This window comes from Rutilus rutilus (assembly GCF_951802725.1).
Source record: "Rutilus rutilus genome assembly, chromosome: 20".
Taxonomy (NCBI): Eukaryota; Metazoa; Chordata; class Actinopteri; order Cypriniformes; family Leuciscidae; genus Rutilus; species Rutilus rutilus.
Window position 1 is genome coordinate 25,259,413 of NC_140225.1, and position 15,168 is coordinate 25,274,580.

The 15,168-nt window shown below is 39.3% G+C and overlaps 2 protein-coding genes across 7 annotated transcripts in view; both read left to right on the forward strand.

Annotated features, from left to right (window-relative positions):
- Positions 1-4,412, forward strand: part of thada (THADA armadillo repeat containing) — a 115,893-nt gene extending 111,481 nt beyond the window's left edge. For all 5 annotated transcript variants that reach the window (XM_084392003.1, XM_084392004.1, XM_084392005.1 and 2 more), the window contains 2 exons: positions 1,209-1,378; positions 3,251-4,412. In XM_084392003.1, the coding sequence (XP_084248129.1) occupies positions 1,209-1,378; positions 3,251-3,550 (470 nt within the window). In that variant the 3' untranslated portion in view covers positions 3,551-4,412. The remainder of the gene's footprint in view (positions 1-1,208; positions 1,379-3,250) is intronic.
- Positions 4,404-7,614, forward strand: LOC311280100 (mRNA decay activator protein ZFP36L2-A-like). Of its 2 annotated transcripts, none has more exons than XM_084392008.1 (2): positions 4,404-5,391; positions 5,573-7,562. In XM_084392008.1, exons 1-2 carry the CDS (start codon positions 5,299-5,301, stop codon positions 6,725-6,727), a joined length of 1,248 nt encoding a protein of 415 aa, XP_084248134.1. In that variant the 5' UTR covers positions 4,404-5,298; the 3' UTR covers positions 6,728-7,562. The 2 variants fall into 2 exon arrangements, with proteins under 2 accessions (XP_084248134.1, XP_084248135.1); XM_084392009.1 differs by having other exon boundaries at positions 5,027-5,391; positions 5,570-7,614.
- The last annotated feature ends 7,554 nt before the right edge of the window (positions 7,615-15,168 follow it).

A 15,168-nucleotide genomic window follows, 5' to 3' on the forward strand; every position in this document is an offset into this window, starting at 1 on the left:
TGACACTTTTGAATTTAAAGGACCTGTATCTTATACAAATTGTTCTCAAAATGCAAGTAAACACATCAGAGGTGATCCTAAAGAAAAACAACACTCGCTTTCACAGATACGAAGAGAACATCCTGTTGAGTAAGCACTGAAGAGATTGAGAAATCATGTTTTTGAAGTGCTAAACCACAGAAAAAAGGAATGGAAAGAGCTTGAGTTTCCTATTGTTTCTTAATGTCTGGGTGTCGGTTTGTTCGGCCCTGAAAGGCATCCAGCACCAAAGCCTATATGCATGAAAAGCACCTCTGACATCAGACTCCGGTAAAGCAAGAGATGGGGCGTCCCAACACATCACTTAGAGAAAGGACCATGTCATCCTCTAAGTCTACACAATCAACATTTTTCCATGTTCTCGTACCATTGGAAAGCCGTATCCGTTCACTCTTGTGCAGACGGTGTTTCCTAGAGTTCTGTTGGGGGAGGGGTGGGTGGGCAGCCTTAAAAGTGTTGCTTTGCTCTTTCTTTTGGTTTTGACTGGCAATTCCTGGTGACTTTTGAAGTCACCCAAATAATTTGCATGTCATCTTCTGGTCTGGAAGGGGGGCAACAGAGGGAAACCAGAGTTTTCTGTATTAGATTTCTCACGTTACTGCTTTGAAGCATGAACAACTGGGGTCGTTAAAGCCAAAGGGAGGTCTGACTGCAGTCCTGGATAGGCGTCAGTATTGTTGTTTTCTCACTTCCCTTATCTTACGTCTAAATCTATTCTTAGATTCAACTTCCCAGATCTTTGAGTCAGAAATGACCTTGAATGCCTGTGCACATATGGCACGTTGTGGTTTCCAATCTGCACATTTTGCTTGTGAGTTATAGTTTTGTTTCTCTCAAATGGGTTCCATGCCAGAGGAAGATGGAAACGTGCTGTCTAGAGAACAAAAAGAGAGCGAGGCATCAATCTCAGGCTGTTGCTTTACATCCAACGCTCTGGCAAATCTCAGATTGGGAGCAGATTTCATTGTGGCAAGGCACCACCTCCACTGCATAAACCCAGTAATGCTTTGGAGACTAAAGAAACCAGACTAAGATTGACGTTGCTCATTAGGTTGATCCATTTCAATTTTCCATAAATGTGTTCCAGAATCATTAATTTTGCTAAATCCTGTGTTGCGTCAGGGAAAATCTGTCAGACTTTTGACTTCTATGTTCTGCCACATTTCTAGGTGTTGCCACGGGTGCCGTCTCTCCTCCGGTTGCCCTGGAGATGGGGGTGGGTCTTTTGTGCCAGCTCTTCCAGATGTGGGACCATGTTGCTGATGGTGTGGTGAACTTGATAGAATGGCTCCTGGGAGATGAACAATTGGATACAAATTGTGCCGAATCACCAGATTTGGTAAGGAGCACTTTTCCTGTTTTGGTGTAATTTTTCAACGCATCACTATTGTTCATGTTTAGCTTCTTTTTAAACTTCGGCACATGACTCCCCCATTCGTGTCGAAATCAGGACACAAAATGATGCAATACATCATTGATAAGAATGGAACCTAACAAATGAAAAAACAGAAAATACTATAGGCTTAAATTGATGGGCCTATCCACCTTATTTTCTGGTGGGTTCTCCCAAGGTTTTTTTCTCCATTCTGTCACCTGATGGAGTTTTGGTTCCTTGCCACTGTTGCCTTTTGGCTTGCTTAGTTGGGGCCATTTAATATTCAACAATATTATTGATCTGCCTTACTTAAAGGGATACTCCACTTTTTTTGGAAATATGCATGTATGAAGTAGCATTTCTTTCAAAATGACCAAAGAGTTTCAATATTTTTCCTATTTAAAACTTGACTCTTCTGTAGTTAAACCGTGTACTAAGATCGACGGAAAATGAAAAGTTGCGATTTTCTAAGCCTATATGGCTAGGAACTACTCTCATTCCGGCGTAATAATCAAGGAACTGTGCGGCTGTACCATGGGTGCAGCAGGCGTAATGATATGACGCAGCGCCTGAAAATAGGTCTAATAGGTTAGACAAACTTAGTCCCGGTCACGTTGGAAGAAGTTACCGAGCTGGGGACTATTTTCAGGCGCAGCGTCATATCATTACGCCTGCTGCACCCATGGTACAGCCGCAGAGTTCCTTGATTATTACGCTGGAATGAGAGTAGTTCCTAGCCATATAGGCTTAGAAAATCGCAACTTTTCATTTTCCGTCGATCTTAGTACACGGTTTAACTACAGAAGAGTCAAGTTTTAAATAGGAAAAATATTGAAACTCTTTGGTCATTTTGAAAGAAATGCTACTGGACTCATCAGAATCAATGATCTGTGCTAAGCTATGCTAAAAGTGGTACCGTCAGACCCGGAGTTCGGCTGAATGGATTCTAAAACGGTAAAACTCAACTGTTTAACTCTGGGGGAGTTGTAAAATGAGCTTATTTCCAAAAAAAGTGGAGTATCCCTTTAAGGTGGACGATGATGCAATTTTCTTCTAGAAACAAACTTTGTTGCATTATTTTTCATGTTATCACTGTGAAGCTGCTTTGATACAATCTGTATTGTAAAAAGCGCTATATAAATAAAGGTGACTTGACTTGACAACATCGTTTGGGTGCCTGAAAATGCAAACTTTTGAAAAAGGTCTCCGTGTAAGCAACAAAAACGTGAATCTCTGAAGACGATGAAGTCATGCACATGCGTATTATGTGTTCAGTCTATAGTGTTTCATTGCCATCTAATGACCTGGCTGCAGAATACAGGGTTTTTAGTCGTTTGCACGGATCTGTGTGAATGGGGATCGTTTTGACAATGATGTCGTCTGTACGTGAAAAACTCAAGGGAAAAAGCATATCTTTGTCGTGTAAACACACCCTAAGTAAAAAGGTATTTGAAACATGGGACAAAAAGACCAATGTACAAGACAATACTTAACAGCTGTAATGAGGGAAAGAACTACAATCCCATGAAGCATTGTGAATGACAATTGAATTAAAGACTATGGAAAAAATATAAAACAATTCATTTATGAGCAGGCATGTAGCTTTTCACCAGGACTTCCGCTACTAAGCTTTCATTTATTGACACCCTAGATATTACCCAGAACACCATACTGCATATCAAAGAACTAAAAACCACAGACAACACCTTGGCAACTGCATAGCAAGCCCTTTTCTTTTTGGTGCCAACTGGTGCACATGCAAACACTGCTCACATTGTCTTGACAACATCTAGTTTAAAAATGTAGGTTGTTCTTCTAATTCTCTTCTTTATCCAGGATGAAGAGTTCCTCTTTGAGAAGGGAGATCTTAACCTGTGGGCAGAGCCTTTTTTGTGGGCACGGATGTTGCACGGACACCTCTCTGTGCTCTTAAGAGTGGCATATTCACCTGGCGTAAGGGCCACCGAGCTGGACCGACTGTCAGCTATTGCAAACAGCAATTTCCTCACTGCTCAGAGTTCAATGAAAGCCCTCCCTGCGCTGTTCCAGTTTTCAGCCACCATTGTGTATGGCAAGACAACACTGCTGAAAGAGAGAACATCACTCGCTCAGAGTCTTCTAGAAACACTTGGATGACTGTGAAATATACATAACACAGGGGTTGTGTATTAGGAATCTATTTTAATCTCACAGTGGTTTTCCGGTTTGCATGCAGGCATGACCACTATTTTGTTTTGTTTTTAATGTAGTTTATTATGCTTATTTGAATGTGGTTTTAATTTTTGTACAATGTGTTTGTGATACTAAGAATCTGAGAGGTTTTACTTTCCTCAGCTGTCTTTTCAATGTCACATTGTCACACATTGTGGTATTTGAGCAAACTGTTGAATTTAATGCACAGCTTCACTTTTTTTAGTCAATTGAATTGTGCATGTTATGCAACTAGATAACTGTGCATGTGATGCAATAGAACACAACAGGCTGGTGTCCGTTTGGTAAGTAGACAGCTGGGCTGCCTTCAGGGACCTGTAGTTGCAATGTTCCCTTTTTTACTGTAAAATGATGTAATATTTTGGAATGTCAGCAGCCTATTCCTCCCACACATGGGGTGGGTAAAATCACGTATACCATTCCCCTCACCAGAATCAGGAGGGTTTTTCATAGACATGCTTTGCTGAAACCGTGACAATGGAATTTAAATGCTATAATAGTACTGCAGAGATATGCAATGGGAACTGGAGGAGGAAAAGCACATCATGCACTGTGAAGTGAATTATATTTTTTACTGTTATATTTGTGCCTGTAGGTGGCGCCCAAACCTTTCTTAACGACGATAAGCATTGAGCCCGTTAGGGGGCAGTATTGTATAGTTTTTATTAACTTGTTTCTTGGAGGGATTTGATTTTCAATGTTACGAAGCAGCTTGGTAAAAGGTTCTTATTGTGTGCATTTTCTGTTTCAATAAAGGACACAACGCAAAAGTAATGCATAAATAAGCAAATGTGAGTATATTTGTTTATACAGAGAAAGAAACGAGCAGGGGAAAACTTTGTCACGTGCAGATAAACGTCATAGTGTCTCACTCCATGCATCAGATCTGGCACAACTTCAAAGTTTGGCCTCTCGGCCTAGATTATGCAATCGTACTAAACATTTCCTGATATCAGAGCGACCAGTCTGCAGGCGCGCGCGTGATCTCGTGTAAAGTCAACAACATTGTGCGTGTGACTGTATATCCTTCTAAGACACTTTCATTCATATTTCCCACTGTTACAAATTACATGCAATACTTTTTTTTATAATGCACAAAAACCAAAAACTATTAACACAGAACATATCATTTTAAACTGTGTTCCTGTGCTTTACTAAATACAATATGTTCACTTTTATTGCAAACTTACATTTTCTATGATAGTGTGTATATATTATATTCGAGTATTTATTTTCTGGTTTTAAAATACACTGCACTTGATCTTAAAATCATGTATAAAAACAACCTTGTAGGTTGTGCTGTAAAAGAGTGTGTGCACTGCACGAGGGGTGCAGAGAGCGACCAATGAGCTCTGAGTCCCAGCGACACTTGAAAAGCAGGGCGTAACTTTGACAACTTTCACAGTAAGTTTGAGAGCTCCTCCTCTTTACGCGCTGACCACGAGCTTATATGTGCGGGATAGTGAAGCAGACTCTACTGTTCTGGCTCGGCAATGCACGGTGGGAGAAGACATTAACAACAAAAACACGCAACTAGGAACTCAACCTTCCTTCTCTGAGTTTCAGACAACTTCTGAGACTAGCATTTTATATTCCGTATCTCTTACACAAACCCGGAGCCAGTGGCAAACTAAAACCTTTGCATCCTCCTAAGGATCCAGGTCGGTCCGCAAATGAGAGATCATCTGAGACTATCTTCTTCCGAAGAAACAGAAATGTCTGCAACCATCCTATCCGCTTTCTACGACATCGACATGCTGTACAAGGTACTTTGCTAATTTAATCCACAACTACTTGTATCCTATCTCTGCTGGGACTTTATTAAAGCGTTTCGAGAAGTTTTAACTGTGTAAAGAACTTAATGCATGGCTGAAACGAGTACATAAATCGTTTTGCGACTACTATGCATTGATTAACTGTTTCTCTTTCTAACTCTCTGCACAGCAGGAGAAGAGCCTCAACATGAACGCCATTCACATTAACAGCATGCTGGATAAGAAAGCCGTCGGGGCCCCGGTAACAAACTCCAGCAGTTGCGCCAACAACTGCAACTCGTACGCGTCAGGATTCTTCCGTCGAAACTCCACCAGCAACATGGAGTCCATGACGAACGGCAACAAGTACCCCGCCAGCTCTTACAGCAACATGAAGGAGAACGCCATTATGAATAAGGAGAACAAGTTTCGCGACCGCGCCTACAGCAGCGAGAGCTGTGAGCGCGGCCAGCAGCAGCTGCAAATCCTGCAGCAGAAACCGGGCTCGCAGATCAACTCCACCCGCTACAAGACGGAGCTCTGCAGGCCATTCGAGGAAAACGGCGCGTGTAAATACGGCGAAAAGTGCCAGTTCGCGCACGGCTACCACGAGCTAAGAAGCCTGTCTCGCCACCCAAAGTACAAAACCGAGCCTTGTCGCACTTTCCACACCATCGGCTTCTGTCCGTACGGCCCGCGCTGCCACTTCATCCATAATGCCGACGAACGCAGACCAGCACCGACCAACGCCAACAGTATGCAGGGAGAGTCCACCAAGCCCGCCAGGGGGGAGCCGGTGTGCGGCTACGGGCAGCAGCAGCACCAGCAGGCGGCGGGATCCTTCAGGGACCGACCGAAACTCCACCACAGCCTTAGCTTCTCGGGTTTCTCCAGCCGCCACCACCACCACGAACTCGACTCGCCCCTTCTCGAAAGCACCACGTCCCGCACTCCACCACCATCTTCCAATGGTTCCTCTTGCACCACTAACTTCTACGAAGACGTTCTCTCGTCAAATCGTTGCCTTGGCAACAGTGCCTTCTCTTTCCCCGACCAAGACCTCAAAACCCAGTTTGCGCCGCTGGCTGTGCACACGCACAACGGTTACTATGGGAACCTTCAGGTCATCATGGGCGACGGCCACGGCCACTTGCAGTCCCTCCACCGCCTGTCGGAGTCGCCGGTGTTTGACTCGCCCCCCAGCCCGCCGGACAGCATCTCGGACCGGGAGAGCTACGCTAGCGGCTCAATCAGCTCCTCCGGAAGTCTCAGCGGCTCCGAGTCTCCCAGTCTGGACGGCGGGAAACGTTTGCCAATCTTCAGCAGGCTGTCGATTTCCGATGATTAATCCGCTTTTTTAGTGAATTTTGGATTCGTTTTCTCTCGCGATCCTCCCGTTAGATATGCAATTCAGCAATAGACTTTAATATCGAGGGAGGTGGATTTGTTTGTCAGACTCTTGACATGGCATTAGTCTGTTTGAACTGCTTGATGGCATTCCACCGGTGCAGTTTTTTGCATTCTCTTGGTCTTTTTGGACCAACTACTTTCCAGATTTTGTACAAAAGACTTGTTTTTTTAACTTGAAAGACAGAGTGGTTTCAGATTTTCCTTCTATCTTGCCAAGAATATGCCTTGACAAAGTATACTAGTTTTCAAAGTATGTACTTCCATTCCAAAAGTTTATCCAGTTTCGCGGCGCCACCCAGTGGTTTGGTTGGTTTGTGCAGTTTGAAACTCGTTCGGTTTGTTGGGAAATCACTGCTGATGGTTGAATATATCTATTTTTCTTTTAGCTGATTTGTGTGATTACATAGCAGTGCATAACTGGCTATAAACTATTTAACTTATTTATTTTATCTTGTGAAAAGTATAGGCTACATTGTTAATTGTGTCCATACTGTATTTATCGAGTATGATGAAGCAATAGATATATATTCTTCTATGTTTAAATTGTTTAAATTAAGATCGCCATTATTAATCTACATAAAGTGGAGTGTGTTCTTTTCACAGTAATATATTTTTTTTTTTTTTTTTTTTTTTTTTTTTTTTTTTGTAACTTCACTTTATTTTATTGTAAATGAGTAAAAAAAAAAAAAAAAAATCTTAATTTAAGAGATTGTATGTGATATTTATTTCATTCATTTTGTTTCCTTGTTTACGTTCATTAAAAAAAGTTTGTGATTTTTGCTGTTTGTTGGGATGTTACTTTTTAATAGGGTTTTTTGATTGTTTTGGAGAATTTAGACATGTCCCTTTTAGATATGTCTGTAGAATGTATAAACTGTATTTGGCAGAAGACCGTCCGAACGTGTACTAGCCTTAGATTTTCATAGAAATCAGATTTCAAAGATCCCAAGTACATCGTTTAACCAAAAAGTATTTTCTCTTTCTTTTTATATATATACACGTATATGTAAACCGCACGGAAGCCACGTGCATGAGAATGTAGCAGTCAAGTGCCCCAGTATTACTGCCTAGTGCCTGTGGGGATTCACCATCTTACATTGCCTTATGATTAACCAAATAAAGTATTTTCATATATGTTATTGTTTTGCAACAAGAGGAAATGAATGTAGTTTGTAATTTAAATTTCTTGGAAGGTTGTTACCACTTATTGACGGAGAGGAATAGAGGCTTAGAGCAACAATCTGAGTTGTATTTTCTTTTTCTATTACTCCCTGTTCCTTGCATTGTTTTGCCTTTTTGTTTGTTCTTTTGCTTTCCTATGATATGGTAATGGTCTGAGTCTTCCAAACTTGCTGGACGGGGAAGAGTTTGAACACATTTAGTTTGTACATAGTAGGTACAGGGGATTCGCACTATGTACCCTTTTTTTTTTTTTTTTTTTTTTGACTACTTTATGAGAAGTAAAGCTTTTTGAATGTAATGGGGGGGGGGGGAAGACAAAAAACAGGATTTGTAATGTTTGTTTTTGGGGAGTCAGTTCACTACAAATTGCGTGTGAGACTGTTAACTTTGTACTGTACTTTTTTTTTTTTTTTTTTTTTTTTTTAGTTTTCCCAATAAAATGATTTTTTGAAAAAAAAAAAAAATGAACATTGGAATGTAGTCCATGTGCTTTTCATTGAAAAATTGGAGCTGTTTTGCAAGTCATACTTGTGTATTAGCTCTGAAAGTCACACACGAGCCACTTCTGTTCTTGTTTTTCCCTGAAAACAATCTCTCTCCTGACTCGCATGAACCCTGACAGCTTCTGCATGCTGAGGTTGAGTCTGACCGCAGTGGTCTGCATTCTGTCTGCATGCTTCGCTGCCTGTGAGAGGAGTTATAGGGGTTGCCCCAACCTAGTAGTTTTGTTCTCCGTGGCTGACTAAGACTGAACTCATCTGTATGCATGTTCAATGCATATGTCAAACAATACATGAATCATGACATGACTTTGGTTATTTGATAGCATTTGCATAACACAGTGTTTCCTTAAATAAAAGAGAAGAAAATGACTGTTCCTTCATAAAAAAGGCTGAGAACTTTTAGTACGGTGACATTCACACATTGCTCACCATTCATAAATGACCATGACACACACTCATGCAGTCTTAGACGTGGCTCAGGTTGGTTTCTGTAGTACACAACAGACATTGCAGGGCATTCATGCAACCTTGATTTGGTTTAGTCATTCAGTGCCATTTGTTTTTGCCAGTGTTTTGAAGCACTGCAGTGACTGTGGTATCTGACAACAACTATCACCTCCACTGAAGTCATATATAAATTAAGTAGGAAAGATAACAGTGGGCAAATATTTATCAAGTCTCACTGCGATTTATGATCAAATATTTATCAAAACCCACAGCGAGTCGATTAGTGCCAAATGGGCCGTGATCTGTTTCTCCATTCGTCCATCAGGAATGTGTGTCGTGAAAGTGCCTCACCTCAGAGTTGTAAATCACGCTTTGTCTTGTATGTGTGAATGCAGATGGTTGAGTGTGTATGTTTGTGTGTCAGAATGGTAAATGCGCTGGAGCTCCTACAATGACAGGAAATGCTCTGACTTCTGATTATGGCAGGAAAGACCCGGTTCCTCCCGCCTCCCATTTCCAGCCTCTCTCCTGCTGGTTTTGTCATCTTTATTAGTTTAGTCAGCCAGGCATTCTGAAAGTTTCTATTTGTGCCTCAGTGTGTTTAACAGGAAAAGTTGGAGAAGGAGGGAGTGCCGGATTCATAAAAACACTGTTCTCATGCAAACAAAAGGGCGTATTGATATTATATTTAAACATTTTATTATTATTATGAGACTACATTATCTATCTATCTAGGCCTATCTGTCTGTCTATCTATCTATCTATCTATCTATCTATCTATCTATCTATCTATCTATCTATCTATCTATCTATCTATCTATCTATCTAACTGTCTGTCTGTCTGTCTATCTATCAGGTGCATGGCCTTTAAAACTTTAGAACTTCTTTAAACTGAAAACCTTAAAATTGTTCTGATCTTACAATGTACTGTTCTCAATTTGATCTCCCACTTCCTGTGTGATGGATGAAAAGGAAGTGAGCTCATTGTTTTAAAAACATAATATCAAATTACATATATCAAATATTTGTTTTTAGTTCCAAAACGATGACTGGACACCAATTACTGAACATGCAATGCGATGAGGTCAGTATATGCTGCTTAGAATTTATTGCTACACTAATATTTCATTCCAAAAAGCCATTAGTTTTCCAAATATTTGCTTCACAAAGTAACAATTAATTGAAATAAAAAATCCCCATAAAAAAAAAAAAAAAAAAAAAAGACTTCAAAGAAATCCTGCTGGCTTTGCATGAAAGGTGCAGTTTGTCCATGACCCTTCACTATTTCACAAAATTGCAAATATTTACTCATCATGTGCAGGAGGTCATTGTTTACAGGCCAGCAGACGGAGGACTAGCAAAGACAACATCCATAAAGGGTAGAATAAGTCCAGTAGAGTATGTATCTCTGCTTGAGTCATTCACCTCTTAGTTTTCTGAAACTGGACACATCACCTCAGTGAATAATATGCCATAATATAACCGCCATATTGACATGCTGCTAAAAAAGTTGTTCTTGCTCATGTGAATGTGAGTTGTGTACGCGTTACCGTTGCCAATAATGATGGTGAAGAGCGTACCTATGCTCCTTTGTGCTAGATAATTACTCGGATTGCTCCCTGAACTGTGATTCAGTCAAATGTGTAGCTCTATCAGTTATGTTGTTCACTTTAATGAACTGATCAAAAAAAAAAAAAAAAAAAAAAGCCTGGGATCAAGGAAAGAAGAAGAAAAAAAAAACATACACATCGGAAACTCATAAAGTGGCTCCAAAGGGAGTTTGGACACTGAAGCCACTTAACATGTAAATGTCACTGATTTATATAACAAAATATAGATTCATTTTGAAGACAAATACAGTACTTTTAGCATTTAGCAAAAAACAATGATTTTACGATATCATTTACGATATGATTTTAAGATCATTTAATTTAGCAAAAACGATGATTTTAAATGAGAATATAATTTCTTTTTAAAAAATGAATAAGTGTGAAATGAAGGTTGTCAAATGTTAATAGATCATTATTCATAGTTAATGTGATTCTCTACCGCTGTGGTTACTCTGATAGGACTCCTGTGTGTGAACTTAAAGAAACCTGACTTTATACAGCCATGAAAAATCACAATCCCCCAGTTTCACAGACAAGGCCTAGTCCCAGACTAAAATGCATGTTTGAGCTGTTTTAACTGAAAGCAACTTGCACTAATATTTCTTAAAACATATCAGTGTCGTTGTTTAGTCTCAAGATGCACACCAGTAAAATATTTTTCAAAGGAACATATAAAAGCTACTTAAATGTCCTAATTGAACTAAGGCATTATCCAGGCTTAATCTAAGCCCTGTCTGTGAAACCAGGCCTAAAACACCATCTGAATTCAGTGTAATTCACACATTTTTAGTGTGGATTAAGTGTCCAAATACTTTTTGGGACACTGTTTCTAAAGCATTTTGGTTAACTAAATATTCAGTTTAGGTTACACTTTATTTGGATGGTATACTTTAGACATTCTACGTACCATAAGTAACTTGTCAACTACATGTCAACTAACTCTCATTAGAGTAATATCTGTCAGTTTAGGGTTAGGTGTTAGGGTTCGGGTAAGTAGTTGACATGTACTAGTAAGTAATAGTAGGACATGTAGTTGCAAAGTTATAGTCAGTAGAATGTCTGTTGAGGGACCATCGAAATAAAGCGTTGGCAGATATTAAGCAGACACTCTACTAATACTCAAATGAGAGTTAGTTGACATCTAGTTGCAAAGTTACTTATACTGTATTTATCATAATGTCCAAAGTGGACCATCGAAATAAAGTGCTACTTAAGGTTATGCCCAAAACGTTCACCTGAGCTTGATCCAGTAATTCCCCTTCAACCGGAAAGCTCCCTTGTTGTTTGGCCAGACTTCCCTATGACTTCTCATTGTCTTTGTCATTGTCTTGAGTGCTGGTCAAGATGTTCCTGCTGAGGTCGAGACAAACAGACTCTGGAAAATTGTGAATGGGGCTCCAAAATAGACCTAATATGCAGTTTGGAATCATTTTTTGTATTTATTTTTTATGCAATGCTTTGTGCGCCAAGACCTCAAGGAACCTTTATTTGTGTTTCAAATGGACAGTCAGAAAGATATGAATATATGTACTGTTTATATTAACGTAGTCCCAGTTAGATTGTTAGGGTTTCATTATTAATGTTTTTTTTTTTTTTTTTTTACTTTGGTGATTGTCAGGCCGAAATTAGAACATTTGTCATGCAAAAAGTTATACACATTCCCCTGGCGAGTTTATTAAATATCATGAATACCCTTGTGAAAAAGAAGTGTGCTTAGTTAAATTGAATGTGCACTTGTAGTGTACTTCATATTATAACCCCTTAAAAATGAAACTGTTATGCAATCATTTAAGCAAGACCTTATAAAGAACCTTTTTGCCATCAAGTGTTTTTAAACACTTTGAGAAATGAGTCCTATAGCAGTTGTAAAAAACGGTAAAAAAAAAATAAATAAATAAATAATTCACAAGGGTAATATACTCTCAGCTAAACAAATTTCACAGTGTTTAAATGATAATGTCCATTCTTGAGAATTGAGCAGATTTTGTCCCAAAATCAGTGCAGAAAATGAGAAGAAAAAAAGCCATCAAATTGTGTTTGGCCAGGTGATCAGTGCAAATCTGAATTGAGTAACATTCACTTATGTAAACTATTTACAATATCAAAACAGTACATTTTCTGTCCAGAAAATGTGGAAAACATGCTTCAGTGTGGTGGTCTAATAGTTTGCAAGTAAACACAACCTCCCACTCTTTGCTCTGAACATACACAAATTCAGTGGATCGTAAAATCGAGCAGCTTACGCTTGTAAGTGGAAGCCTTATTTGAAGACGTTTAATTGGAGCACACACTCCGGCAATTTCTTGGCAGCGTGACGTAGATAACTGTACTCATTTGCGTTATTACTGAGTAAACAATTTTTCGGCTCCCAAACAGAAACCCTTGAGATCTGTTGGTTTATGATGGAGTGGAGGAGCATCTGTGTGTGTGTGTGTGTGTGTGTGTGTGTGTGTGTGTGTGTGTGTGTGTGTGTGTGTGTGTGTGTGTGTGTGTGTGTGTGTGTGTGTTTGTGTGTGTGTGTGTGTGTGTGCGTGTGTGTGTTTATGAACCACAAAGTATAAACTGTACCGATACTGTAGCTAGGCTGAGAGTTCTTGGTGACATTGGTTTGAAGCTAGTGAGAAAGTCACTCTGGAACATTTGCAAGAAAGAACAACAAGGTCTTCATGTTTCAATGTGTATATGCGGGAAGTTAAAGAGGTCAGAGGTGAGCGCTTGACGGATATTAGGTGATGTTGAGGGTGGAGGACAACTCAGCGGAAGGTGCTTCGGAGGTGGTGTGCTTGGTCATATCGTCCGCTTTTTAGACAAAGGCCAAAATATGTGGATAAGGTCTGTGAGGGAAATGAGTGCTGGAAATTAGTATTTCTGCTCTTCGGGATGTTTATTATCCCTCTCTTTTTTCTCCTTCTCTCTACTTTCTCTGCACGGGTTCTTCAATGTCTTCTATTCTATTATTATTATATGTTATTGAGATTGATCCTTAAAGATCACAAAAATAATTTCCTACACTCATTTTTATTTATTTTTCAAAATGAATGACTTTGCTTCTTTTGTAGAACACAGAAGAAGAACTTTTGAATAATGTACAAAGGCTATACAATAGTTTGTGTGATATAGAAAATTTAATTTGAGTAATTTGAGTAATTAGAGTAGAGATCTCTGGATCTGGTTTGATCTTTTAATCCACTTTACCGGTCTGATAGATTTGTTCATTGTTTTAAATGATCCAGTTATAGCAGTTAATAGGTTGTTTTAGGTTAGTAGCCTAGTAACCTATCATTGAATACTGAAACAGATTTTTGGGCTCTTGCTCACATGAATCACTTTTAAGATACTTTTATGATGCATTTGTGTTTTTTTAAAGCTACTTTTGTAGTGAATACCTTTTAAGATACTTTTATGATGCATTTGTCTTTTTAAAGCTTCAATGGCTCAGTCCAAAAAATTTAATTGTAAAGAAAAGAGCAGCCAGTGCATGCTTAATAATTTATCTTTCTGTGTCCCATAAGTTTGGAAAGACATGATGGTGAGTAAATTAAATTTTGGGGTGAACTATCCCTTGATGGTCAATGTTAGAGAACAGGCATAATATAATGTACTACAAATTGGTACTGTACTGTGACTGTTTAGTACTCAATAAAAAAGCACTGCCCTCATTACCCTTGAGAGCACCCTTAAACAGACCCTGAGTTAAAGTGGGTTATACCACGTAAGGGATCCTATTGGAAGAATGTCTTTAAATAAACTATGTCCTATCTCCATGCACACTACGCTCTCATGCTCACGCCCACTCAAACACGCCACAAATAAACTTCTATCTCCCAATCCACACACACCTCATGTACTGACACAGAAACAGCCCATAACTAATCCAGCTCTTATATACATGCACTCTTCCACACATGGGAAAAGCACAAACATCGGTATAGTCACTTTCAGTCTTATATCTGTGCTTTTTGTGTTTGTCAAATATACAGCCAGCACAAATAACATGCTAACATGCCCATATCCTAATGCGACATAAACAGAAAATTTCATTCTGTAAATCGTTTGTGTTCTTTACTGTGTTTAAAATCACTTGAACATGTAGATTTCTATGAAGTTGTTACATTACATTCAGTTGTTGAGGTTAAAGGCCTGTTTACACCAACACAAATAAAAAATTGGTCCAATACCAATACCCCGATTCCATGTTCTCCCTCTGATATTCACTGTCTGTCACTGTCTGTTTGTGAGCGCTACCAAGTCAATAGCTGCATTTGAAAACACAGACTGTCTGAGTACTACTTTAGAATTAAAAGAACTTACTCTTCAACCGTTAAAAAGTTGTTATACTGTATAAAATCCGGACGTACTATGTCCGCAGTGTTGTCATTGTCATGTGACTTACAGTTACGTATTCACCAATCATCGCCCATGGCCTCATGGGATAGTAAAGTGTCCATTTAATGTGCACTTTTTCATAATCTCAGTGGAAGTAGCAGGCCATCCATGTACTTTTTTCATCTACTGTTTTATGAATACTATGAATTCAGACATGGTACTCTTTTCAGACACTGTTTTTTATGTACTATACTACTATATATCAGGGAAGCAGGCATATGCGGGATACAGAGATAGTTTAATGTGAGAGC

Excerpts from the sequence above, each read along its gene's own strand:
- LOC311280100 (XM_084392009.1), top strand. The coding sequence starts at position 5,299 with ATGAGAGATCATCTGAGACTATCTTCTTCCGAAGAAACAGAAATGTCT. Across the intron at positions 5,392-5,569 it reads ACATCGACATGCTGTACAAG|CAGGAGAAGAGCCTCAACAT; the intron begins GTACTTTGCTAA and ends CTCTCTGCACAG.